At 40.6% G+C, this 27,966-nt stretch overlaps 1 protein-coding gene across 4 annotated transcripts; it reads right to left on the bottom strand.

The window, feature by feature from the left end:
* Nucleotides 1–1,843: 1,843 nt before the first annotated feature.
* Nucleotides 1,844–27,966, bottom strand: rhoq (ras homolog family member Q). 4 transcript variants are annotated; one of them, XM_079687914.1, is made up of 6 exons: nucleotides 27,417–27,966; nucleotides 27,080–27,138; nucleotides 10,582–10,650; nucleotides 8,968–9,024; nucleotides 6,434–6,529; nucleotides 1,844–5,142 (listed from the first exon to the last, which is right to left on the bottom strand). In XM_079687914.1, the coding sequence occupies exons 1-6, from the start codon at nucleotides 27,556–27,558 to the stop codon at nucleotides 4,981–4,983; spliced, it is 585 nt and encodes a 194-aa protein (XP_079544040.1). In that variant the 5' UTR covers nucleotides 27,559–27,966; the 3' UTR covers nucleotides 1,844–4,980. The 4 variants fall into 4 exon arrangements, with proteins under 4 accessions (XP_079544040.1, XP_079544038.1, XP_079544041.1 ...); XM_079687912.1 differs by having other exon boundaries at nucleotides 10,486–10,650; nucleotides 27,417–27,965; XM_079687915.1 differs by lacking the exon at nucleotides 8,968–9,024 and having other exon boundaries at nucleotides 27,417–27,965.

Below are 27,966 nucleotides of genomic sequence, written 5' to 3'. Positions count from 1 at the left end.
ATGAAAAAAAAAACACATAAGTAATGCATTTAAACAAACTGCTAATAGTATATTAACTACTTTATTCAAAGGTTTACAGTAATTCTGGATAATAAAATGGGAAAAATAAACGGGGTGCTCTCTTTTCCTCCCTCTCCTGACAGCCCGTCAGTCTCGTGCAGCTCGCTGAACCTGTAAGTGACTCGACAGTAAAGAACACATATATTTAAAACTAGTTTAGCTTGTTCCAGAGTAGATAAACTAGCTAAGTGTGTTAGGTCTAACTCTTAGAGTATGCTATTTAATTTTGCTCCACTCAACGGTTCGTCACAGCGGGCGGAGCTGCAGAGCTTCGTGTTCTCTGTCAGCAGCAGCTGATCTGACCTCTGATCCCTCTCTCGCGTCCGGTTATACTTCACTCGCGTTTATGTCCGATCTAGATAGTTCTAGTTAATTGACTGCCTGCTTATCAAAGGACACCTAAACAATAAGTGTTGCTTGCCAACGGCGTGTGGCCGCAAAGTATAGCGCAGCATTTTGATGCATATATTTATATGAGGGGTCAAAATCCCATGCTCATAATATGCTCATATATTTTTTTTCTCTTCATTCCCCACGCCCCAAAATAAATAAAAATATATAAATATACCAATTTTAGGAAAAGTAACGAAGTTTAAGCAGTGTGGGTTTTATATGAACAGAGTTACACAGGCTATTTCAAAACACGAAGTGTGATGACTGCAGTTTGCCTCCCAGAATGACAAAGATCCTCAGTGAAGCGCAAGCCCATGTTTCTCACTAAATTGTAAGTACAATTTATTAAAAAGATCAGTTCAATGCAACTAATGTCGTCTTAATGTTATTGCATGATGTTAAAATTGGTTTGCCATGAATTTAGTGATGGATTCTAAACATTTGAAATGTAGCATAAGTGTTTCTCAGTTACAAGGTTGTTGTTTTAATAAATCAGACACTGATGGTGCAGCGCTGTAATGTACCTCTTTATATAGGCACATTTTTTCCTTAACAAATTGTTTTTGTTTTCTGATCAGGGAGTACGTGGCTGCATTTTTTTTTCAAAGGGGGTACATTCTTGAAAAATGCTTGAGAACCACTAAAGGCTGATACAGAGGGGATTATGGGATACTACAATGTAGGCTATGATCTGGCATTTCGAGCCAAAACACTTCAGAGACATGTTTTGTATACATCTGAGGTCTATAATATATCAACCCACTTTCTGTGTGCTCTAAAATGATATTTATAAATGGACTATTATCATTATTATAAGCAAGACAATAAATGGCAAAGATATGTAGAAAATAAACGTATTAAGATACGTTCATAACAAACGTAACGTGGGAGAAAATCTGTTTCTAGAAGATATGTAGAAAATAAACGTATTTGAGATAGGCCTACTTTCATAACAAACGTAACGTGGGAGTATTATGCATATCGGCCTCAGATCTCAATGGGAATGGTTAGCGTATATGCACGCAAAATCGGACTTCTGCATCTATTGCACGCATTTCCAATGTGTAAAGTCGTGTCATTTGTTCGCAGACTGAAGAGAGTGGGTTGAATATATTGTACCTATAAGGTGCCCTGTTATAGCCGAGAAAAAAAATTAAATGTGAGGAATATTCTCTACCGGCATGTAGCCAGAAGATGGCGCTCATATATCAGCATTAGTAGCTTTACTAATGCTGATGTGGATAGAGATAATGTAGGAGCTAAATACGTCACAAAGTATGGCAACAAGACCCAAAACACACACACAGAGAAAACACAGAGCAACAACACGTCAAACACCTACAGCACACATTTCACATTTTTCACAAAACACAGACACACCGACGCCGTCCAAGTTAAACCCTCCAAGCCGGCTTATTAACACAGTTAACACATTTATTGAGAAGAGAGGAGCATCAACAGGATAATGCATTGGTGGCTGCGGCACTTTAGGTCCTGTATCCTGAGGGCGGACCGTCACACAACGTAAGCAAGCAAAACTGTCCGAGTGGGAAGGCTGCTCACCCCGCAGAGACACGGTTATACAACGCAGGCTGGGACAGAGAGGAGGAGCACCGTTTACATTAAAGCTTTAATCAGTCATCGTATCCCAACACAATATCAACACAAGTCATTCAGCAAGAGTTGGCATCTTTGATTAATATCTCTTTTGAAAAAGTTAGAAAAAGCCGATAAATGCTTAAAAATGAGAAGAGCTGATATTTTTGGATGTTTGGCTTGCAAGAGTCACACACTAAAGTTGTTACCTACAGTAGGCCTACTATAGACATAGGCTTTAAACCTTTGTTGCATACACTTGTTTTTGGAGATCATAGAGATATATAAAGAACTCCAAATCCAGGTAAACTCCACATAGTATCTCAATTGCTATTGGAGATGTCGTATAATGTGACTATTACACGGACAATCTATTCTATATGGCAATCTAACTGTTTCAGTGTGACTAAAAGATGGGATTAGTATACGTGTGGTTGTCGGACTCACATTTCTATAGATCATATAAAAAGCTGTCATGTGAGGACCTTATAACTTTGAATTAAGCAATCATTTTTTATTTAAACTCTATCGAAAGATGAACTTCTGCATGGGGTTGCACCATCTTTTCATTAATCCATCATTAAGTTTGTATGTAAAGTCCTTTATAAGTTCTTAGTGACTATGAGCTAGTTTCAATTTAGTGATTACAGCTAAACTACTGGGCTGATTTTCATCACACTGGTGCAAGGGTGTAGTATGGGTCAAGGACAAACATGTTACATTTTGAAGCGGATCTGAAACACAGGGCAGATACACTTAATTTTTCACTTTTCTTTCATTTCGAGATACAGCATTTGGGCATAAAGAGACAACATTTATCCGAGCAATAGTTTTATTCCAATAAGGGCTATATTTGTATTTTGGGGTGGTTCCGGTGCGACCGTGGTGCGCCGGTCGATTTATAAAAGCAATTTATTAGACTCAAGTTGGAGTAGTTGATACACACACATACAACTCCATTCTTTCACAAGTAGCCAGTTTACAACCAAATTTAAAAATAAATAGAAGTTAAATCATCGTAAGACGATAGCCGTTGGGTTTTTGAAATTGCATTTTAGCCTATATGTTTTAATGCTTTTTAATGCTTCCGATAACTAAATCTTGTCATATCTTGGCATACAAATGCAGAATCTGTTACATTATCATTCTGCTTTTGGTGGAAGAACCCTCCGACCTATTTATATTTCTGTAAACCAACTCAAACCGTCTGATGACAGGTGGGTAGTTAAGCTAATGCTAACATACAATATTTAACGTTAGCTAGGGATTGAGCTCGACTCCACTTTGAGCGATAGAATCACTAACAAAGAATTGCTAACAAAGCACTCATATACTAATAAAGGACTGGCTTATCTATAGCCAGATGAGTAGCACTTGAAATGATTTAGCTCTACGAAACCTGATGTACTTATATGATTCGGTTTTCTTTAAGTTTGTATCTTGTTGGTCGAATGCACTTATTGTAAGTCGCTTTGGATAAAAGCGTCAGCTAAATGTAATGTAATGTAATGATTGAGCCCAGCATTATTGGCTTTTTATGTAGTTTTTTCAGGGATATTTTGTTGTTTTGAATGTTTTAAACATCAGGTCAGATGTGTCGACCATTTTCCATTATCCATTCGAAAGGAGTCATGGTTTTTAAGCTAACGTCAGTTTGTTCAGTTGGCTAAGGCTATGTAACACAGTTTGTGTTGTGCACCCCATTTTAAATTGGAGTGAAGTTTGAACTTTTGAACAGCTGATGCAACCCCTTCTTGAGTCCATGTCTTCCCTGAATAGCTGAAGTATTTTGGATACTGGATGGACTATGATTGTGCTTGGTTAGTGTGCTATGCTCATAGTTGTGCCTGCTGGAACAGTGTGTATCTTCTGTGCTTCAATCAGCCTTCTCAGAGAGACAACTGTGTTTAAAGCAGAGGAATGTGCTTTTGTTGTGCTGGAAATGAAATGGCACTGACTGCGATTCATGTTGTGCCTTAGATATACAGTATTGGGTCACCTAGCCGCATGATTTTGTGAAAAGTGTGCATTAGATTCTTTGGAAGTCGGATGTGAATCATTCTATATCTTCTTAAATGAGATATCTTCTGAACCTTCTTGACATTGATAACATAATAACACATTATTGAAGGATATCAAAAATCTAACGAACAGAAAGTTATTATTAGCTGACAAGATCATCTCTATCTTAGAGACATAGAATCATAAACTCTGAACAATATATATTTAGAAAATGGATAATAGACCTCTTGAGTTCCTGATTAAAAACTCAGCCTGGAACTTGCAATATGTTTTGGCATGCCACACTCTAAAGTAATACGTTTCATAAGGCAAAAGCAAGACGCTTAAACTTTAAAATAATACAGTTCTAGGTCCAAAATATGGTTTCTGGGCAGAATTGCACTCGTTGCATTTTGTGTGATATTGTTTGCAGGGCCCAATTGGCATATCATTGGAGACAGACTTACAGAGTCTTCACCACTGTCACAGTGTCACTTAGGTCAGACTCTCATTATTTACAGGTTGCAGGCTTTCTCTGATTTGCTCTTTTTTGAAGAGAAATGCACAAATGTAGCTTTCAAACCATAGAAATAATATGACCTCTTTGCATGACAGCTTGAGTCAAGGAACAAATGATTACAAATGGTTATAAAAGAAGGTACGTCAGAAGCTAAAAGTCTTAGAAGAAGAGACAGACTTGGGTTTTGTGCTCCTTTGGTAGTAGACTGCATCCTCAACCTGTGTGGGACAGCAGGAGAGAGCTATGGCCTTTCAAGAGCCCTGCAGCATAAAAGTAGCTCTTGTTTTGTCCTTTTCAGTCCTCTTGTTTCTCACTCTGATGTCCGTGCATTTTTCTTTTGTCTGTCTTTTGCCTGCAGTCCAGGTTTGGTTTATGGTTTGTTGCTGACTGATCTCCAGGAGGTTAATTTATCACGTGATCAGGCAGCAGTTGATGCAGCGGGGTCCCAGTCTTCTCTTCAGCGCTCCTTTTTTTTTCTTGGGAGTCAGGATTGCGATGATGGCCTCGTCGAACACCGTCTTCAGGCCTTTCTGTGTCAAAGCGGAACATTCCACATAGCAACATGCACCAATCTGAGGAGGACACAAATATTAACATCCGTCAAAAATGCAGGTACAATACAATGGTAAACTAGCAGTTATGATAGGTAAAGGAATAGATTGTCTTTCTTGCCAATAGTTAATACGAGAATCTCGTAAACCACTACTTCCTGAGCACAAAATAGCTCCTAATTTGTACACTTGTAAAAAAAAAACACATCTTGTAGCATCAATGTTGTTTCCAAATTAAGACTTTAGGCTCATGAACACACCGTAGCCAGAAAGCAACCTACGGAACCATCTGTAGAGCACCTGAATGCACCATTGGCCTTGGCACTCTCCGAGAATCATTTTTTAGTGTTTGAGACTTTCACAACGGCAGCACAGTGAGTCTAATAAAAAAAATGCTTTGCCCTATAACTCCGATATATACAAAAGAGGTTAAAAACTAGGGAAAACATCATTTCATTTCTGTTTCATTCATTTAGAGTTTTTTAGTTGGTTTTCGAATATTTAGAAGGATTTATATGGAAATCAGGTCTACAACAGTAAGAGATAATGTCCAAGGTAAAAAACTGTTCACATTGACAAAGTTACAACCTAATATTTCTTTTAATCTGAAAACGATCTTACATGGAACTTTTGTGGCCTCAGAAAACTTCATGACTCCAAAAAGACATAAAACACGCCTAAATCCTATATTACATTGCCAAAAATCCATATTTTAAAGATCCCATGTCATGGCCATTTCTACTGATCATAATTCCATTGTTGAGGTCTACTAGAATAGATTTATATTTTGCAATTTTCCAAAATCACATTTTCTCATACAGCATCTCTGTATAGTATGTGTATTCACTCTCTGTCCTAAACGGCTTGAGGGTTTGTGACTCTGCAGACCGTTTACATGCAGAAAAACCTTCATAACACACAAGGGGACGGGTAATAACCGGAAAAGCATGACATGGGACCTTTAATACTTTGAGATGGGTATATATTGTAATTTTTGAACGTTTGACTTTTATTCTCAATTTCTGTCCGACAGGATTGATTAATCACAGGCCACATTTGGTATCTATGTCGGACAGCCTGTAACTACTTTTGACATCCATGAGGACCTAGAATGTATTTCTGAATTTATTTGAGGCAAATAATGCACAGAGATCTGATTCCAGACAGTCCTACAGAGACTTGCAGGGTCAAAGCAACACACAGGAATCTAACTGGACATGACAGCTAAATCCTACCACACTGACAGTTAGCATCTAGCTCTTTCGTTAGCAAATCATTACTCATTATTCTTTAGTAGGACAAACAAACAAACCTCCTTTGCTAGTTTCTGTCCTTGCTCAGTGGGTATGGGCTTCTCCTTCATGTCATTCAGTTTGGCAATGGTCTTGGGGTCATCACGAAGGTCAATCTGAAAGAGATAAGGGACATTTTCTCTGAGTTAAGTCATGGATATGAATTCATAACCTTTTTAATAGTTTCTTAAAGACTTAATTTCTGATTTGACAACACAAAATCAGGTATTTCTGCACTTTTCTCCAGGCTGCTAAACATAGCCGACCTGCATAACTGACAGCTTTCTTTCTCATTTGAAACCCACACTTCCTGCTCTTGTGCAAAAGCCATTTTACAGCCAACCAAACGGTTCGTCACACTTCTTGTATTCAATGCAACGCTCAGCACACACAACTCATCCCCATGTCAGTAATGGCCATTTATAATGAATGCATCCAGCCATACACCTGCACAAACGCACTGGGACTGACCTTCATTAAACCTTTTCTTGATTGGTGTGATTTGTGGCTCGCTGTTATGAAGCTTGTGTGCATATCAGCATCGGACTCCAGAGCAGCGAGCGAGTTTTGACGGGTACTGATACAAAGGGCAGTAAACATCAGCTGACAGGAGATAAATCAGACACCCACTCCATCCTCCTCACCAACGCGCAGCCCTGGCTGCATTGGCATTTGGTTGCCAGGGAACACAGAGCGAATTCAGCCTCCAGTAAGCGCTGTAATCCTTTTTGGGCATACGGCACAGACAGTGGGTTTTAAGGCTTAAGAAATAAGCTAATACGTAGGATAAGTGTCATCTCTTAACATCTTCATGAGTTTAGTGTTGCTTCTATGGAAGATCAAAAAACATGAGCCCAGATTAAGTATCTTTGCATAAGTGAATTGCTGTTTTAATGATTACCTTTAAGGCACTGAGGACTAATGTACCAAGCCACAGACCTTTTAAACACAGATCAGCCTGAGGTCCCCAGATATGTTTGTACTCGCCAATTCTTTTTGATTTAATACATTTATTCTTCTTTGCCAAAGGTCAGGTTCAGAGCAACAGGCTGCACTGGGATTTTGTTTTATCACTTTAACTTAAAAGGGGCCTTATCATGCTAATTTTCACATTTCATATTTGTATTGTGTGTCTCTACTGTGACATGTCTCCATGCTTTAATTTTCAAAAAGCACTTTATTTTTCTCATACTGCCTGTGCTGCAGCACCTCTTTTGACCCTCTGTCTGAAACCAGAGCCCAGTCTGCTCTGATTGGTTATCTGGCCGGCTCTGTTGTGATTGGTCAACTGCCTAGAGATGTCCTACCTCTTAGCCTCTCAAGTACAATGTGTTGGAGCGATAGCCAATATAAGCAAGAGTGTCAGTGATGTCACTATGTTAGGGGAGTAAACAAAGGAGTCTAATGGAGGCATTTCAGGCAGGGGGGGGTGTACGGGAGAGAAACTCCCTCTGGAGGGAACTCTAGGGTTATAGCTTTTGCACAAATATAATAATTAATATTTAATTAAAACAGTTCTCATTCGTCCCGGGAAGATTTGTTTGAACATTTTAAAGTAAAATGCTTCAATCTGGTGCACTTTGAGCACACCATTACTAGAGACCTGATCTAGGGGGTACAACTCTAAAACACCCATATGAAAAATTTCGGTTTACATTTTAATGTGAACATAACCAATAACCTACCATAGCCAATAACAAATAAATGTAACTTATTTCATTTTTGTTGTTCATTTATATCTTATTTTACCTTAACATTTATTAATTTATGCATATTTTTGTATCTCTCCAACTTTAAACAATAATTTTGGTTTACTGTCCTATAGTATACATTGGAATGATTTCAAACCTGTTTTTATTCATCCTAATCATTATAAAGGAGTGCCTTGGAAATATGTGTTTACATAATTTTTAAACACTTTGTTTGAGACCCACTGAGATAACTCAGACTAAAATGAACTATCTAAACACTCAGAGAGTCCCTAACCTCACCTGAGTTGTTTATCTCTCTCAGTCTGACAGCAGAGGGCTCTCCCTCCAACTTGTTGTTGAAACAGCTCCTTATGTCTTTTAGAGCAGCTAGCTAACCAGATGCTAACAACAAAAATACAAGTAACCGTTGCACGCTCTCTCTATCTCTTTCTCACTCTCTCTCTCGCTCATGCCACACACACCCTCCCGAGCTTGAATGACACACAGAGACCAATCGAGGGCTTTGATTTATGATCAGTATGGAAGTGGCCATCTCGGCAGGCCACATCATGTAGACAGACAGTCACCCTGTGTGAGGCAAACCCACATTTGCGCAGCGTTGCATTCACAATAGATCATTTAAAACAAATCTCCAGACCAGCAGGCCACTTAACAGGCCAGGCCATCGGGAAACTTCCCGGTCCTCCCGATGGCCTGCCTATTACATACAGTGGCAATGTCTCAAGATTTAGCAAAATACACCTTTTTGAACATACAGTAACACAAATACTACAAATTCACATAACAAACAATCAAAAAGGGTCGGCACTTATTATTATTTATTAAAAAAAAAAAAGTGGTACCTGGCTGGCGCCCCCTAACAGCGGCGCGCATATTTCAGCAGCGGCGCAGCGCCGCCGCTATTTGTATATAGGGGAAACATTGCATTTTAAAAGTATAACCAGCAAAGCTTTGAAAAACAACAAATGAATAAAAGGTCTGGATTTATCAGAAAATGTTCTGAAAACTAACATTTTGCAGGCTATATGTAAGGAATATCTTTGTAAGGTTTGTGATACTCCATGATTATCTCCTTTGCCAAACGAAAGCAGATTCAATGTATATTGCGTCTCTGTTAGCCTTGGTCGTTACAATCTGGATTACAATCTGGATCTGGCCTCAATTGAGACAATTTGTATCATATCAAGTTGATATAGTGTACATGTAGATTTAACAGACATTGTTATTGTACCCTAGAGCAGGGGCTCCCAAAGTGGGGGTCGCAAGATTATTACAACATTTAAAATTTTAAAAAATGTAAAAGAAATGGTATGAATTTTTTTAATCAATTTTTTAAAAATTATTAATAATGACGGGTGCATAGACATGTTTCAGGGGCGGACTAGCCATCAGTATAATTTCCCCGCAGCGAGGCTCCCCCCGTTGACAATCCACTAGCGCAGTATTTCTCAAACTTTTAGATACCAAGGACCCCTTAACCAATAAAAAAACACTAACGGACCATCTAACTCCACAAATATCCCAAAACAAGAGGCCTGCTTACCACTCCAACAGTACAAAACAGCCTAATAATGACTGCTTAACCTCCTCTATATCGCCTCGTTCAGACAATAAATCAACAATACAAATACAACTACAGATTATATAAGCATTTAATTCAAATGTGATTTAAAATGCTCTCAGGTTTTACACCTCTTATGAAATGTAGACTACATTTATTGCGGAGTTTATGTCCGAGCTAACAGACTCACAGATTGTTGGCTACTGACAGATTATGCAAAATACACTGCATGTAGTACGACACAAACCTTCGCTGTGGATTTTCAAAACAAAATACAATAAAACTATGGTCGCAGGCCCAAGTTTAACTCTCTGAGGTCTAAGCCATTTGTTCACATGTTTGGCTCGCCTGGGCTTTTTTTGTAAAAATGCTATTAAAACATGAACCTTGGTGACCATCGGGCTGGCCTGCATGCCTACAAAACAAAAATAAAAAAACGTTTATGCAGCCTCAACAACAGCCTCTGATCATCAACAGACTTCATGCAATACTTCATTGGATGCATATATATATATATATATAATCTCTATATAACTCTTAAAAAATCTAAATCTACTTCCAGCATGGATAAATGTTAATAAAAGACATCCATTGTTTGTTCTATATGCTTCTTGAAATCCTAAAAAAAAAACTTAAGCTCGCTCCATTGCGGAGATACTCCCGCGAGTGTGCGGAAAACTTAAATGTATTGATTTACTGCTGCCCTAGAGTATATAGTCATATGTATAAATAAGAAATCACATATAAGCAGTCATTTAAAGTGGAGTGTAAATGCTTCTGACACCATTGGTGGCCTGACCTGGGTGCCAATGAGCAGGTAGGGGACACTGGGTGCATACTCCTGCAGCTCGGGCACCCATTCCTCGCGCACATTCTGAAAACTGGCCGGGTTTACCACTGAGAAGCAGATGAGGAAGACATCGGTCATCGGGTAGGACAACGGTCTCAGGCGGTCGTAGTCCTCCTGGGGGAAGACAGGACAGGAATAGTTAACATTCGGGTAAGGGAAGGATGAGAGGTCAGGACGGTGAGCAGACATGATTCTGATTCATTTCCGCTTCTTAACATCTGGGAAACGATTACTCGTGAATTATTAAAGCGTGTGAAAAATAAGCTCCGGACTCAGACTGGAGCCAGGAGAGCTCCTTGACTGCTTTATATGAGTATTGTAGACTCTTATGAGGGGAATGATAAAGATACACACTTGGAATTGACTTATGACGAGAAGAAAGGAATGACCTTCACGTGCGAATTCAATGGATTATTTGACATTTGCAGTCAGACCAAAGGCAATCACCACAAGACAAAGACAACCAAATGCACTGGCATCGCCCAAATGTGTGAGGTTCAAATGGCTGATTCACAAACACAAGACTGTTATTTGTGCATCCGATCAAGCGCCGCTTTGTCCCCACCAAAGATGAACCCTTCTGACAGAGTGTCTGACTTGCACACATATGAATATTCAAGACCTATCTCACTTATTCTCCCCGTGCCACGTATTGGGATGGTTCTACGCTGATAGCACGAAGATACTGGCGATCAATGAATCTCCAGTAATTAGATATGACTCAACCAGACCAACAAGGACCAAGTGAATCAATCTCACTCTGTTGTCTGGGGAATTTATTGTCCACATGCCTCAAATCAAAGCAAATCGGTTGCCACGTTCCACTGTGCCAGAGATAGTTGCAGTGGGAGCGTTGGCATGACAGTCTTTCATTCGGATGCCTTCAGCGAGTCCCATTCTCTGCCAAACGCACCCAAAAAAAATTCAATACTATCACACTGCTTTGCTATAACATCAGAAGCAAGTCCTACTCATGCAAATAATTTATGTTTATGCAAATTAGTGTAATGGTTCTTCATACAGCAATAGATCAGACAGGTGAATGCGTCATCTTTTGTTCCCTGTGTAATGAATTTAAATATACTGACTTTATATTGAATTGGTGTCGATTTTAAAAACGCCATACACATCTTCACGCCTGTGCTCGTATCGTAGATGACTCTACACTGGAGTGGAGTCAAGTGGATGTGATTCAAATATTTATGAGTTATTCATCCTCTTACTTCCAAATGAGTTCAGTATTTGCAGGGTTCTCACAGACATGGCTCATGCAGAAAACTTTATAATAATTCTCTGTATCTGCCATGAAGTTCCTGAACTAATGAGATGATCGAGTGTTTTCACAGTCGCAGTCATTGAAGCCACTTGACTGACAGCTTACCTGACGCTATCTGAATTCCCTTATGTGATAAATGAGAGTTATGCATGCAAGCTGAGACAAACGATTAGGATGATTCCCAAACACTAAGTGACGTCTGATTTTTTGTTTTATAGTTTGAAATATGATGAAAGAACAAAAAAAACGACGTCAACATGATATGTTAACAATAACAAAATAAGTCGATATAATGACGTGGGTTGGGGACCAAAACTTGGTTCCATATAAAAACAGTGCCATGTACCTGCTACTCTTATAAAACCAGACATAATTTTTACCCTGCAGTATGTTTTTTTCCAATATGCAATGAATGTTTTTTTGCCATTTAAAATCATTAGCTTCAGTGTTACCCGGGGGAAATTGAACCATTTCAAATGGCACCAATCAGAATTAACTTGTGAACGAAAGAATAATGAAAAGATTATCATGTTATCATATAAACATCAGTTACCAACACTGTCTGCAATTGATTTACAAATCCCTTGACCTCATGAAGTGAATCATGAATAAAAATACACATTCTGGTAAAGGTTTTCTTAAAGATTTATGTGAGATAAGCCTTTGACCTCATTCACGTGCTTAAAGAATTGCAATGAAGAAATCAATAAGCAGAAACGCAATCAACGCCGTAATCATTTAAACCCAAATGATTCCTAAACCTAATAACCACAGTTAGGCAATATGCGACAATCCTGCAAATCCAATATTATCTTAAAGCAGCCTAGCTAATTGATTTCCAATAATGGGCTTAAGCAACCTGAAATATTGAAGGAATAGCCACACTGGTATTAACGGCATACACAAATCTTTAACTGTCAGACCAACTATAGTATAGTGTTTATTCAAGTGGTGTCAATCAGTTCTCTGTAATCGCATTAATCACAATTATAATCTGTGATAATTCATAAGTTTAAAATATGTGTATTTCAGGCTGAGTTAAAACAAGTACACATGTGATGTTGTAATAAAGGGTTTTCTACTTAATTATGTCATGATTTCTGAATTATTGACATGAAGTCTGACCATTTTCCACACAAACCATCAACAAAGCCACTGTTACAGAGAGTCGTTGTAATAACCCTCTGTTTGATTTGGCTACACAGGGCATATGTTTGTATGGTGGTTTTCATATTGCGAGCACTGTCTATTCTACGGTGGCCCTGAAATGCAAGACACCACAGCATTTCAGTAACACTACAGCATTTCAGAAAACACCACAGCATTTCACAAAACGCCGCAGCATTTCAGAAAACACAACAGCATTTCAGAAAACACCAGAGCATTTCACATTGGACGGAAAGGGTATTCCTTTAGGGAGAACACTTCTTGTTTTTGATTGGACAGAGCCAGCCAGAGAAGCACTGCTGTGATTGGTTGTTTTTGCTGCCAGTCAAGAAATGACGCTTCGTGATTGGTCAACGCACGACAGCGCAATATGTCCCCTACACACATCAGCCGTTAGCACACACTCAGAGCTCACAGCTCCTCATATCTGTTCAGAAACTGGACAAAAGTTAAACATGTACAAACAAACCACAGACTGTATATGTCATGGTGAATACAGTCCCTGCTTTATTTATGTCTGTATAACGTTGTGAGTGTGTACGGAGCAGCTACAGGTTAGCCTAATGGATCCGATTCCATTCAGAAAACACGCATTTGAAAAGCTTTTCGCCTGCCGTCTTGTCTGCAGACTTATCAAAGCGTTAATTCATGGTTTTTACTAACCGTTATCAGTATGTAGTTACTTCGGCATCACTTTGAAACGTGTATTACAATTACATCACGGTCAAATATGTTCATTTGGTTGTAGTTGGTATCTCCCATAGGATTTACATGGAGATACGCCCCGCCCCCTCTCCAGCGCGTCTTGTTTGAATGACAGGAGCAAACACAGCTGACAGCCGCGGTGAAACTCGAGCGATTAGAGCGATGCGAATATTGGGTAGTCTACCATAGTATTTAAATCGAGATAAGCCCCTTAAAAACCATGAATTAATAAAGCATTAATTCTGTGTTTACTCCTGTCATTCAAACAAGACGCTGGAGAGGGGGCGGGGCGTATCTCCATGTAAATCCTATCGGAATCGGATCCATCAGGCTAAACTAACCTGTAGCTGCTCCGTCCACACTCACAACAACGTCATACAGACATAAATAAAGCAGCGACTGTATTCGGCATGACATAGACAGTCTGTGTTTTGTATATGTTTAACTTTTGTCCAGTCTCTGAAGCTCGGAGGAGCTGTTAGCTCTGAGCTCTGAGTGTGTGCTAACAGCTAACGGCTGATGTGTTGGGCCAATCACGAAGCGTCATTTCTTGACTGGCAGCAAAAACAACCAATCACAGCAGTGCTTCTCTGGCTGGCTCTGTCCAATCACAAACAAGAAGTGTTCTCCCTAAGGAATACCCTTTCTGTCCAATGTGAGATGCTGTGGTGTTTTGTGAAATGTTGTGGCGTTTTGTGAAATGCTGTGGTGTTTTCTGAAATGCTGTGGCGTGTTGTGAAATGCTGTGGTATTTTCTGAAATGCTGTGGCGTTTTGTGAAATGCTGCGGCGTTTTGTGAAATGCTGTTGCGTTTTCTGAAATGCTGTGGTGTCTTGCACTTCAGGGCCACCGTACTATTCCAACAGTGGTGACCCTGAAAGAAATTGGCTAGCCTATGTTCCAGGAAAATGCTTTTCCTCACTATTCACCGCGCATAAAGCTAATGAGTGGAATCGCCTTCTGTCATGGATTAGGTGTACCGTTACACAGAGGAAGTAATGGTTCTGTCTCCTATGTAAGTCTAGTGGTCTCCAGTCAGTGCAATACATTTTGTTCCAGTCCTCCACTTAATTTGCCTTTAGACTGCCATGCAATTCATGGTAAACATCTGCAACGGAACTATGTGAGGAAGTTGGTGTCAAACTTGATGATTTGTATGCATTCGTTTTTTTAACACATTAAGGTTTCCAGATTAATCTCAAGGGTTAAAGCCTTACCATTGACAGCCCTAGTTTACTCCTGTCTGATACTGATGTTATCCAGCTCACTTCACCTTCCTTGGGAGAACATGTTACATCACATAGTGTTTTTGCATACACATAATGTGCTTTCCTCTGCCCCCAAAGATACACTATATCCATCACATGGGATCAAGTACACAGTGTGTCTGTGCAACCTTTGCTTGCACAAGTATCCCCCCCAGTGAGCCATAGACATAAAGGAAAACAGTGTAAGCCACTCAGCAGTTTACTGTAACCAGGCCGGGAGCTTCTCCGAGACCCATCTCTGCTTCTATCACCGTTCCCTCAGTACACCCCTGACACATTACCAAAGACAGTAGGCCTGCTAGCCACTCAGAGTGTACACAGCGAGACACAGACAGACTGTGTACTCCTACGTACAGCAGTCCACTCGTATGTTTGATCAGTCCAGAAATGTTTACACCCTGCTGCTGCTGTGAACGAATAAAAGTTTCCATCAGAAGTATGTCTTACAGTTTTATTAGAATAGCACATAATTGAGACAAACAGTCTTCCAAAGTAGTGCAGTAAATATTATGACCAGTGGAAAGTGATAAAAAGACCAACTTCTCTCCATACATGTCCATACATTTCCACAAAGGCCAGGCTCTGCGTCTACGTGTTAGCTTTACCGCGTGACTTCGCTCTGTTGACTCAGTGACATATGAGTGAAATTATATCAGTGATTCATACCCTCCTCCTCGCTCTCGCTTTTCTATCTTTCTCCAGCTCTCCTCCTATGGCCTACTCAGGGCTCTATAAACTGGCAATGTCAACAGAGTCAGACACGCCTGCTCCAACATGGCCGCTGGCTGGGAGCGCAAGCCCAGACTCAAGACGCTTCTTTTTCACCTCAGGAATAAAATAAAGAAGCTATTTATGCTCATTTCTGTTTTAATAACCCTCTAGTGGTGATTAATGATAATTTATCTTGCTTCAATGCTGAGGCACTCTAGTCTACTCATGCCTAGATAGTGAGAACAGCCTACCATACTGCATTAAAAGTCTAATTTTGACTTTAATGTCAGCTAATGACAGTGGGTACAACCTAATTTAAGCCTTTAATACAGTGATGCAAACACAGGTATGGTGAAAAAAGAGAGAACTATTCGAAGCAGAAAGAAACAGCGTAATATACCATCTGACAAAGGCCTGTGCTATAATGCTTCAATTAACTGGCTATTCTTTATAATATACTCAGATCAATAGGAGACAGAGATGTTAAGTTATAAATCAAGGGTTTTTATTATTATTTACAGCAGGGGTGGGGAACCTTTTTCCTTTCAATTTTTACAACATCCTCCGAGGTCCGTACAAATTATTGAACTCAACCTTTGCTTAAAAAAACTAAAATCACAGACAATTCATTTAGCCTTTCTTTCATGCTGTGCAAAGAAAACGCAACCTCTTAATCCAGATATCTTGCCATGCATGCATGCATGGCATGCATGCATGTGCATGGTGTGGCATGACCACCAAAACAGAAAGATATGGACACAAGATGTGTGCAAATGTATTTAGTATCCATGTGAACATGATTTAAGTGGGGTGGACCTAACCTTCTCTAGGGGGGTCCGGGGGCATGCTCCCCCAGGAAGATTTTTTTTTAAATATTGAAGTTAAAAGCATCAATCTGGTGCACTTTGAGAACAAAATGAGTAGATCTATGGGTACATCTTTCAACACCCATTTGAAACAGAACTGTCAGCAGATTTTTCTTTTTGGATATTTTACAAATCACTCTCCTTTTAAACTCTATTCTTGTTATTTTTAACAACTTTTTTGTTACTGTCATATAGTATTTTAAACCTGTTTTTCATTTAGTCTCTAATGTCTCATTAATAATTATAATGATCATTTCAAGGTGTGCCTTAACCTCACTGAGCTGAGGTTATTTGAGCCTCTCAGGAGAGAGCTCTCTTCCACCTGGTTGTAGAAAAGCTCTTTAAATTCGTTAGCATAGCTAGCTAACCAGATGCTAATAACAACAGATCGCCACTGTGCTTAAAACTAAAGACACAGCCACGCAAACACTGCGGCATGTGTACGGTTCCTTATGGGTACTGTAATATTTGAAGAACTGGAGCGGCGTTCCGGTGCTCTCCGTAAGCACTCAAGTCTAGTCTACACTCCTTTCAGACGAGACATAAACACGTGAAGACAGGTTACGCTCGTGTTGTGTTCAAGGAACCTGTCCTTGGCCAGGAAAAACAGGCACTCGCTTGTTTAATTATTTTGCGATCTAGATTTCTTCTTCTTTTTTGAAGTGAGAAGTTGTCCGTCAGTCGGACGGACTAACGGACGGACTGACGGACTCCCACCCCCCCCCTAAAACGAAAACTCTTCGGTTCTCCACGAATTACACAAGTCACCCAAAGCAGCATTAAAAAAGCGGGAGGCGCCGAAAAGCGACTAATTTGCATCACTGTTAATAAATCATTTAAAGAAGGGATACAGGATATGGAAAATAATTAAATATTTTTTAATAGATATATATTATTATATTTTATAATTTTCTTGTTCATTTTTTTTTCTAATTATGTTTTAGTGTTTGCAATATTTGTTTTTGTTGTCAATTTGTTTCGTATATACTGTGGTAAACGATTATTAAATACAAACATATAAAGAAGGAAGTAATGGACATACTATAGCAATCTTTTTTTCTGCCTTATAATAAAAATACAGGTTTTTTTTACCAGAAGTCAACACCAAACCTGATTTTGGTCAAATTGAAGCAGCTTTTTCTTTACAATACCGTGATTGGTTGTTCACTGTTTACAGCCTGCATGTTACTTACTAACAATAAACTCAATGTATCCCAAAACCCTTAAATCTGAGTAAATTATGTTCTATCAGACAGATGTTTTCATTTACATTAGTTATGTTCAAGTTTTCCTTAAGTTTCAAGCACCAAAAAAGTTGTAGCAAGACGTAGTAGAGATAATTTGCCTTGCTTGCTAATGCTGAAACAACATATTGTGAAACCATAATGTGTAGTAAGGCTAGACAATATATGGTATCATTACAGGGATATGAGACTAGATATGATCTTAGATTTTAAATATTGTAATATCACATAATGTTCTTTTAGGCTTGAAAGGCGGCATTAAAGTAGATAGATGTAATTTTCTGAATTTATTTTTTCCAATTATTTATATAATTATCAAAAATCTGAATATTGTGAATATTGTGTGAAAGCACCAATGGTACTCTACAATATCGTCTAAATATTGTCAGTAATCAAAAGCATTGTGAGACATATAGTCTAGCAGGAAGGGCCCTCAGATTTTGAGATACCCCTACCCGAGGTAGAACAAATGACAACAATGATTTTTCTTATCTTAAGGGTCTCCCATTAATGAAATTGATTGTTGTCAAATTTTATTTTGGGGGAAAAAATGTTTTTTCGGTTGTTCTTTAGAACTACCCCAATCCCTGAAAAAGAGCCAAAATATACCAGGCCAAATTTGGGAATGGTGACTAAAAAGCCCATAACTTGAGAATGACAACTCTTTTCCTCTTCAGATTTGCTGAGGTATGAACCAGGTGGCTGTCCTACATTACCAAATAGTCAGACAATTATTTAACTAAAGAAATACTGAATTATAGTCCTGTAAACTTAGCTTTAGTTTAAACGTAAATTGTACTTTTTGGTGATAGGAACATAGGACTCCATCACTTTTCTCTCATTTATCAGAAAAACAGAAATCCCTGAAACATATACCATTGCTGAATTGTCTAGGGTGCTATTGAACACTAACCAGTAGTTGTATGGAAATGTCTGGTACAGTTCTATTGCAAATGAGATTTCTTTAGACATAGGCTTACCTCTTCTCTGAGACAGTCAAATTCCGAATGGGGGATAAGTGTCACAATAGCCTATAAGTTAAGAATGCTCACTGATGGTCATCATATTTGGAGAGGGAAATACCAGGTGGCTGAACTACATCACCAAATAGTCAGAATAAGAGTAACCCAATAAAATAAAGTGTATTGGTTCTAAATTGCAAGCCTCTAAAACATAGGTTTAAATAGTTCAGGTTTTATTGAAACTTGAACCTTAATTCAAAGTACAGTATACAAATCGTCAAATAATTCTGTGAGAGGTCAAGTATATAGATACTAGAATATAATGTTAAATGTCAGGTTCCTCAGAAACGTTAGGGGACACATTTTGACAGTCTGCACAGCAGGTGTAGAACTCCGTACAGGGAAGGCCAACAGAGAGGCACTGGCACTTTCCACTCTCTCTACACTTTGCACCTTTGCAATACAAGTGAGTAATGTCTCTCACTTCTGTAGGTGCTGCGGGTTTTGTAAATAGCACTGGTTGAATGGCCCCATCTCTGACAATCCACCCCTTGCCAACAGGACTCCATAACAAGGGTTTGGGTTTGGGCTGTGACACCATATCGCTGTCTGAAACATTGCTCTTTGTACATGTTGTTAAAATGCATCCTTTGTTGGCGGCAGATTTTCAGAGGCTGCATCTGTTGTTGATGCAATTATGAACCTCAGTTCATCCAAGTTTGTGCACATCAGTCCAATTTCCTTTTTTCCATATAGCAGAAGCGCAAATTCTCTTGCGACTGGCAAAGACTCTTCCAAGCTGGCAGAGAGTCCAAAATGGGCTAGATCTTTGAGCTCGCTGAGATGGGTCTTGAGTTTGGTGAATGCTGTTGTCTTTCCTATTCTGTACAAACTACTTGTTGTGCCACAGCCAGTGAGTGCATGACATGCTGGTAGACAGTTAGACATGTAGTTGCCGCTCAGCTTCAGGACCATCTCCAACTAAACGGCCTTTTTGAGAAATTCCAGTCCGGTTTCCGTTCCGCTCACAGCACTGACACAGCTCTGGTCAGGGTCACAAACGACCTGCTGATGGCGGCTGAACCTGGTTCCCCATCTCTCCTCATCCTCCTGGATCTGACTGCAGCATTCGACACTGTCGGCCATAACATCCTCCTTCAGCGCCTCCAATACACCATCGGACTCTCTGACTCCGCCCTGAGCTGGTTACAATCCTGTCTGGAAGAACAGAGTACGTCTCCTTGGGAGGTGCGAGGTCCCAGACACACCCTGTCACCTGTGGTGTCCCTCAAGGGTCGGTCCTCGGGCCCACTCTGCTCACCCTGCACACCCTGTACGGCCCCTTGGCCGTGTCATCAGCCAGCATGGAATATCATTCCATTGCTACGCTGATGACACGCAGCTATATATAAAGACAGACCCTATCCCACATGCATCTTCACTGTCACCATCATTATCACCGCTCCCATCAACATCCTTTAACACCTGCATTGAGGAGATAAAGGCTTGGATGCAACACAACTTATTGCAGCTAAATAGCTCCAAAATAGAGGCTATTTTAGTTGGCACACCAAACCAGGTCCAGTCATCCCCCATAACCCACATCACCTTTTCTGGCCAAAACATACCCGTCTCCACATTAGTTACCAACCTGGGTGTAAGATTTGACATCTGACCTTTTACAACTGCATCAAACTTTTGCTTTAGTTTATAACACTTGTGTTATTCTTCAGAGCTGGGTCCTCATTACAAATCTGCACTTTTTTCAATGCACCTGCATTAACACACCCGTGTGTTTGATACATATATCAAAAACAAGAAATGAAATGTGTGGTCATGGTATTTGACAGGTATGACAGCCCACAGTCAATCAAAGACCTGGAGAGGCAAAGGAGAGGTGCAAGTGATGGAAGGCCTATGCATGTTATCACTGGCAAAACAAATGTCCCAAACTACAGGAAGTACTTGAGGAGTAGTGGATACAAGACTGCTCTGTGCATGTTTGTGAGCAACTACATTGTCACTGCTGCCCCACATAGACTACACTCAGGATTTGACGAAGGGGAGGAGGTGAAGAGCATCTGCACAGCAGGAATCAGCAGTTTGACATCACTGTACAGTGATCAGGAGGAGGCAGACACAAGGATGGTGCTCCATGCCATACATCTTGCAGAGTCATATTCCCGCATCATTGTGAGGTCTGATGACACAGGTGTGGAAGTACTGCTCATATATTATGCAAGCAAATACATGTTTGGTTCATCTCTAGTGTACATGCATGCAGGCCATGGAATGAGAGAGAGATATGTTCCCGTCAACACCATATGTGAGAAAATTGGAAAAGACATGTCTAACTGTCTACCAGCATGTTTGTGCACTCACTGGCTGTGGCTCAACAAGTAGTTTGTACAGAATAGGAAAGACAACAGCATTCACCAAACTCAAGACCCATCTCAGCGAGCTCAAAGATCTGGCCCATTTTGGACTCTGTCAGCTTGGAAGAGACTTTGCCAGTCGCAAGGGAATTTGCGCTTCTGCTATATGGAAAAAAGAAAAAGGAAATTGGACTGATGTGCACAAACTTGGATGAACTGAGGTTCATAATTGCATCAACAACAGATGCAGCCTCGGAAAATCGGCCGCCAACAGAGGATGCATTTTTAACAACATGTACAACGAGCAATGTTTCAGACAGTGATATGGTGTCACAGCCCAAACCCAAACCCTTGTTATGGAGTCCTGTTGGCAGGGAGTGGATTGTCAGAGATGGGGCCATTCAACCAGTGCTATTTACAAAAACCCCAGCACCTACAGAAGTGAGAGACATTACTCACCTGTATTGCAAAGGTGCAAAGTGTAGAGAGAGTGGAAAGTGCCAGTGCCTCTCTGTTGGCCTTCCCTGTACAGAGTTCTGCACCTGCTGTGCAGAATGTCAAAATGTGTCCCCTAACGTTTCTGAGGAACCTGACATTTAACATTATATTCTAGTATCTATATACTTGACCTCTCACAGAATTATTTGATGAATTGTATACTGTACTTTGAATTAAGGTTCAAGTTTCAATAAAACCTGTACTATTTACACCTATGTTTTAGAGGCTTGAAATTTAGAACTAATACACTTTATTGTATTTGGTTACTCTTATTCTGACTATTTGGTGATGTAGTTCAGCCACCTGGTATTTCCCTCTCCAAATATGATGACCATCAGAGTGAGCATTCTTAACTTATAGGCTATTATGCCACTTATCCCCCATTCGGAATGTGACTGTCTCAGAGAAGAGGTAAGCCTATGTCTAAAGAAATCTCATTTGCAATAGAACTGTACCAGATATTTCCATACAAATACTGGTTAGTGTTCAATAGCACCCTAGACAATTCAGCAATGGTATATGTTTTAGGGATTTCTTTTTTTCTGATAAATGAGAGAAAAGTGATGGAGTCCTATGTTCCTATCACCAAAAAGTACAATTTCCGCCTAAACTAAAGCTAAGTTTACAGGACTATAATTCAGTATTTTTCTAGTTAAGTAATTGTCTGACTATTTGGTAATGTTGGACAGCCACCTGGTTCATATCTCAGCAAATCTGAAGAGGAAAAGAGTTGTCATTCTCAAGTTATCGGCTTTTTAGTCACCATTCCCACATTTGTCCTGGTCTAATTTGGCTCTTTTTCAGGGATTGGGGTTGTTCTAAGAACATTTTTTCCCCCAAAATAAAATTTGACAACAATCAATTTCATTAATGGGATACCCTAAAGATAAGAAAAATCATTTTTGTCATTTGTTCTACCTCGGATAGGGGTATCTCGAAAACTAAAGCCTTTTTTGAGGACTTGCTGCTGGACAACATTTTTTTGTATCAACTTAAATTGAAGTAGATGTTTCCATGGAATGCTACAAGTTTCAAACATACAGCTTAAAGTGGACCTATTATGCTATATTTGAAACATATATTGTAGGGCCATACCTATACAAAACATGTCTGTGAAGTTTTTTGCTTAACATACCAAACAGTTCACCCATTGTAGCCATCCCTCATACTGCTCATACCCCTCTTTTGCAGCCCTGTTAGAGAAATGCGGATTTTGGGTCCTTAGCTTGTAAAAAAAAAAAAAGGAGGCGGAGCTAATGCCTGATCAGAATTCTACCGGAGATAAAGTTAAATTCTGCTGTGATAAAACGCCATCCTGTTCTAACCAACATCAAAGATTATTTCTGAAACAGTATGGAGCTCAAATGCTTTTTCTCTTGCGGGTTTATCACAAGGTGAGTTCCTTTTTTTATTTCCTGCTTTTTAAGCACTCACTATAAAGTGCATTTTTCATGATAGGTCCCTTTAAGATGTAAAGATGATGAAGAAGAATTCAAAGAATCTAACTGGGGACAGGCTCCCAGATGGGAAGACAAAAATTCCAGACCCTCCCTTTTATGCCTCACCCTAATTCCCACCTGTCACCCCCTCCTCTATACTGGGACGTCTGGGGGTGACTCTTGTTTGCAGAACGGAGGGAGTGCGTGAAGTGAAGTGGAACAGTGATCAAGGGATGTGCAGTTGAGTGTGAGAAGCACCTGAATGACTAAGCAAATGAGGAACAGTCAGACGAAAACATGGGGGTTACTAGGGCAGCGCGGCACAGATCCCAGAGGGTCACAACTCTTTAAAGCGTTTCCATGGGTACCACAGCACTTAACATCCACTTCCTGCTTCCTCCTGCTTCTCTTCAGGCAGCAATGCTAGATTTTTTCTTTGAGTGCAGCATCATGAGAACGAATGAATAAGTAAAGGCTTTCCCCTCGTTGCATTCAGCCAAACAGACTTCGCAGATAGGCGAATAGGCGGCGGCTGGGGGAGCGACGTGGCAGAGCGCGGATAATAGAAGCAGAGCAGCCGTCTCAACAGCAGACAGTGAGCGGCACTCAGGTCAATGCCGGGCCGTGATGATGTGACCCTGACATGTCACAGAGACGCAACAGTATGAAATAGCATCTGATGAGGGCATGGCAGCGGCAGTTTGCTGCTGATACCCATTGTGGGAGCTGTAGCCTTGCCAGGAATATCAATATTACAGGCAGCCTGAAGCCAAACATGTGTAGCACAGGCCAGAGGTGGAGATGATAAAGGGCAAGTAATAAGTGAGGGAGAGAAAAGGGAAAGCAAAACTTAAAGGGGCCCTATTGTGCTCATTTTTGGAGGTTTGCATTTGTATAATATGGGTCTAGTACTCTACTGGGACATGTCTCCATGCTTTAATGTTCAAAAAGGTCTTTATTTTTTCTCATACTGCCTGTGCTGCAGCACCTCTTTTCACCCTCTGTCCGAAACCAGAGCCCAATCTGCTCTGATTGGTTAGCTGGCCGGCTCTGTTGTGATTGGACAACTGCTGGAGATGTTCTGCCCCCTTATCTTTTCACGTACAATGTTTTAGATCGCTAGCCAGTGTTACATAGTGATATCACAACCTTATGGAACTAAAAAAAAGAAGTTCATGAGTAACCACTTTCGGTTCCCTCGTCTTGAAGTCAACGGTTTGAACGTGTTATTGGTTGAAATAAGCTCTGTTTTTTACACATGCCTAAGAGATTTTAACTTTTTGTTCCACAACATAAAATACATCACTAAATGCCACACAATGTCCGAAGCGTCTATCTGTCGTAAAAGAAGCGGTTGCTAAGAAGTGGCTAAATTAGACTACTAATGCTCATCACGCCAATCATTAGCCGCCTTTAGCTTAGCGGTGGTGATACGCAGCCCTGCAAACATGATGTTTGTTTATCACGTAATTTCAGATTTTACTTGTCACAGTGTTTATTTTCTGCATTATTCCAAAATCCAAAGGAAAAAATCAGATAGGTCTTTGTCGAGGGACCCCGGGTCAGCCTACACAAATAAGTAATCGCTGCATCACTCCATTTGTTCACTTTCTTAGCAAGTCCACCCCCTCCGTCACCCCATCTGTCTCGCTCCGCTCCTGTTTCTTCCTTCCTTTCTTTCTCTCTCTTTGGGGCGACGGCTCTTTGATCAGATGTTGAAGCTATAAACATTACCAGCTGGCCTTGCTGCTCCGCATAAAGAGGTCAGCCGAGTCGGGGGCGGTGGGGGGGGGTGCTCGTTTTCAGTAACTCTACTCTCGAAAGGCCGGCAGCACCCACGGCAGACATCTGGGAGAACTTCTCCATTTCAGAGACACTCTGAATCAGCTAAAAGCAAACCCTGCTCTGAAACACACACACACAATATCAAACATGCCAGAATACACAATAAGTATGTGTTCCTCTTTTTACAACCGGGTAGTAACACCTCTTCCATCTGTTTTGTCGAGAACAGAAATGCAGTGCGGCCACAGGTTTGCTGGGAAGAAGGAGGGAGGGTTGTGATTTGATATTCATGGACATTTAGCATTCATGAATGAACAGAAACCGAGAGGCGGAATATTCCCCGGGTGACCTTTCAGCGCCTCGTTTTTGTCTTTCCGATAAACGGATCACATTTCGGATTGTGACTCATTCTGACTTCACACAGTTAAATACGGCCCTGAGGAAAGTGTTAACTATTCAACGTTTGACATGTGTACAGTTTTAGGTTGTTGGAGGTGAAAGGTTTAGGGACAGTGAAAGGCTAAACCACTGTTGGCTGTCTTGTAATTTTTAAAGGAAGGCCAAACATAAAAGGGGCTCTTTGGAGTTTCCTTTTAACAAACAATTATTTCTGTATTTAGTGTTTTTCACCAGAAAGCATTGTGTGCATTTATCCTGCTGCCAGTGCTGTGTAACACTGCCAACTGTTGATCAGCAGAACTGTGTCCAAACCAGCCCCCACACTTCTAGTGGTCCACACTATTTAAGATTTCTGCTATTTAATCAAAACTTCTCCTACAACATGATCATTTGTATATCAATTACTCATTCCGTGTTACTTTGAGATCTTGAAGAAAAATCACAAGACTCCACCTTGAACAAAGACCCAAAAAACGGAGATGTCTTGATGAATTGAAGTCAATTTGGCCTGCTAAACAACGTCAAAACTATATCTTTAACACATAATCTTTTTATAAAACCTTACTATTAAAAACATTTGTAACTGATCTGAACTTACATGGACAATACTGCGCAATTGAAGACTGTTAAAAAAGTGTGTTATTGTTTTGCTTCTGTATCACACAGACCCCATTTACTTCAACTGTAAAGTTATTACACTTATCAAATGATTCACATTTGTACCCCTAAAACTAGGGCTGCACAAACTATATTTATATTTTGACTTGTGCAACAGACTGTGAAAGATTGCGTCATTGTTCTCAGGGGTTTTATGAGGTCTTCGAAAGACAGTATTAGAAGAAAATGGCACTTAAAAAAGGAACCATCTTTATTTTTTCAGAGGTTCCTTGTGTGTTCAGTTCATTTATTCCAATAGAAAAAAGTGGAAAATAATTTCCTTTGATTCCGTTATTCATCAAGCAATTTTTAGATTTTTTTTAATTAAAGCAACTGAGTGCCCTTTAAAAGCAGTTTTTTTTAATTCAGCAAATCACATCACATCTTTTCCTCATTATGTGCAGCCCTACTTAAAACTGTAGTCTGTAAGATCTGGTTGTGAATGATGAAGCATATCTTGCACTCAAGGATCTTCTGTCCGTGGTATGTTAACATGGTTTCCTCTGCCTGGTTATTTACACTGCCGAGCTCTTCTGCTGTGTGGAAACATTATGTGTGTGTGTGTGTGTGTGTGTGTGTGTGTGTGTGTGTGTGTGTGTGTGTGTGTGTGTGTGTGTGTGTGTGTGTGTGTGTGTGTGTGTGTGTGTGTGTGTGTGTGTGTGTGTGTGTGTGTGTGTGTGTGTGTGTGGCCCATTGGATTACCATTTCAGTTGTAGCTCTTGTCCGCTGAATGGCACATTGTAAAGAAAAAACCCAGGCATTAGGCAGCCCTATTAACAAACCTGTGACATCACTACTGGACATAGGAGCCCTGTTCTCCACATAATATAACTATTGAAACCCCTTCACTACCATCACTGTCCATGGCACACACCCATACAGGCAGTAAACCCATGTGCGAAAACCATCACCTGTTGCAGCTTAGTGTCTGGCCTGAATATGAAGCCTGTGGGCGTGCTGGATAGATCGGTCCCAGGAGCGCACATGGAGACCGAGATATAGAGATATAGAGATAGTGTGTGTGTGTGTGTGTGTGTGTGTGTGTGTGTGTGTGTGTGTGTGTGTGTGTGTGTGTGTGTGTGTGTGTGTGTGTGTGTGTGTGTGTGTGTGTGTGTGTGTGTGTGTGTGTGTGTGTGTGTGTGTGTCCTTGACATGCTTGGCACCGGGACAGAGGGAAAAAATAAACTGTACCTGACCAGCTGTGTCATACAGTCCCAGCAAGTACTGCTTTCCACCAACGTTGACGCTCACTGCAAATAAATGACAAAGAGCATTTGAGAGGAGAGAGGGTGAGGTTGGGGAGCAGAAAAAGAAGGGAGGGAGTAAGGGAGGGGGGTCCCCAACCCCTCTCTGCTATGAAGAAGGCAAACAAGTGGTTTTGATTATAGCAACAGATGCAAGCCAATGCAGTTGGAGAGGAAGTGGCAGAGGAAATTCACCCAGCAACATTTCACTCTTTTTAGAATTGATATTACAAACACACCATTTCAATAAGTGTTATTATTAGACGCCCATGACAGATTCCTACCTGCATAATGATCAAACACTGTGGGTACATACTCCTCTGGAAAGGCGTCATTGGCATAGCTCATCAGAAGGCACGTTTTGCCCACTGCACCGTCTCCAACCACGACGCATTTTAACATGATAGTACCGGTTCCGTTAGCCATGATCCCGACTTTACCAGCATCATCATCGGCCTCCCGAGGCACTGTTGTCCCGACCCCCTCCTGCTGCTGGGCGGTGATCCCCGCGCGGCACGCCGGGCATCACCAGCCTCTGAGGCCAGCTGCGCGGCTGACAGAGTCCGGCTTCAACTGCATATTTCCCCCCTAACACCACCGGGTTCGGTACTCCCAAATGTGGCAGTGAAGGAGTTCCCTTTCACGGTTGATAAAATGAAGGATACCCCTTAGTCCTATAAAGTCTTATTACGGAGTTTCCCCCTAACAGTCTTTTCTCCGTAGTACAGCGGCTATCACTCAGTGCTGCTGCCGGTCCGTCTTGCTTGCTCCCCGGTGTGACCCACGCCTGACTCCCGCTGCCTGCCTGGCGCACTGTGCTGCTGCTGCTGCTGC

This window comes from Notothenia rossii, assembly GCF_949606895.1.
Source record: "Notothenia rossii genome assembly, chromosome: 6".
Classification (NCBI taxonomy): Eukaryota; Metazoa; Chordata; class Actinopteri; order Perciformes; family Nototheniidae; genus Notothenia; species Notothenia rossii.
This window is presented reverse-complemented; position numbering and strand designations above follow the sequence as displayed.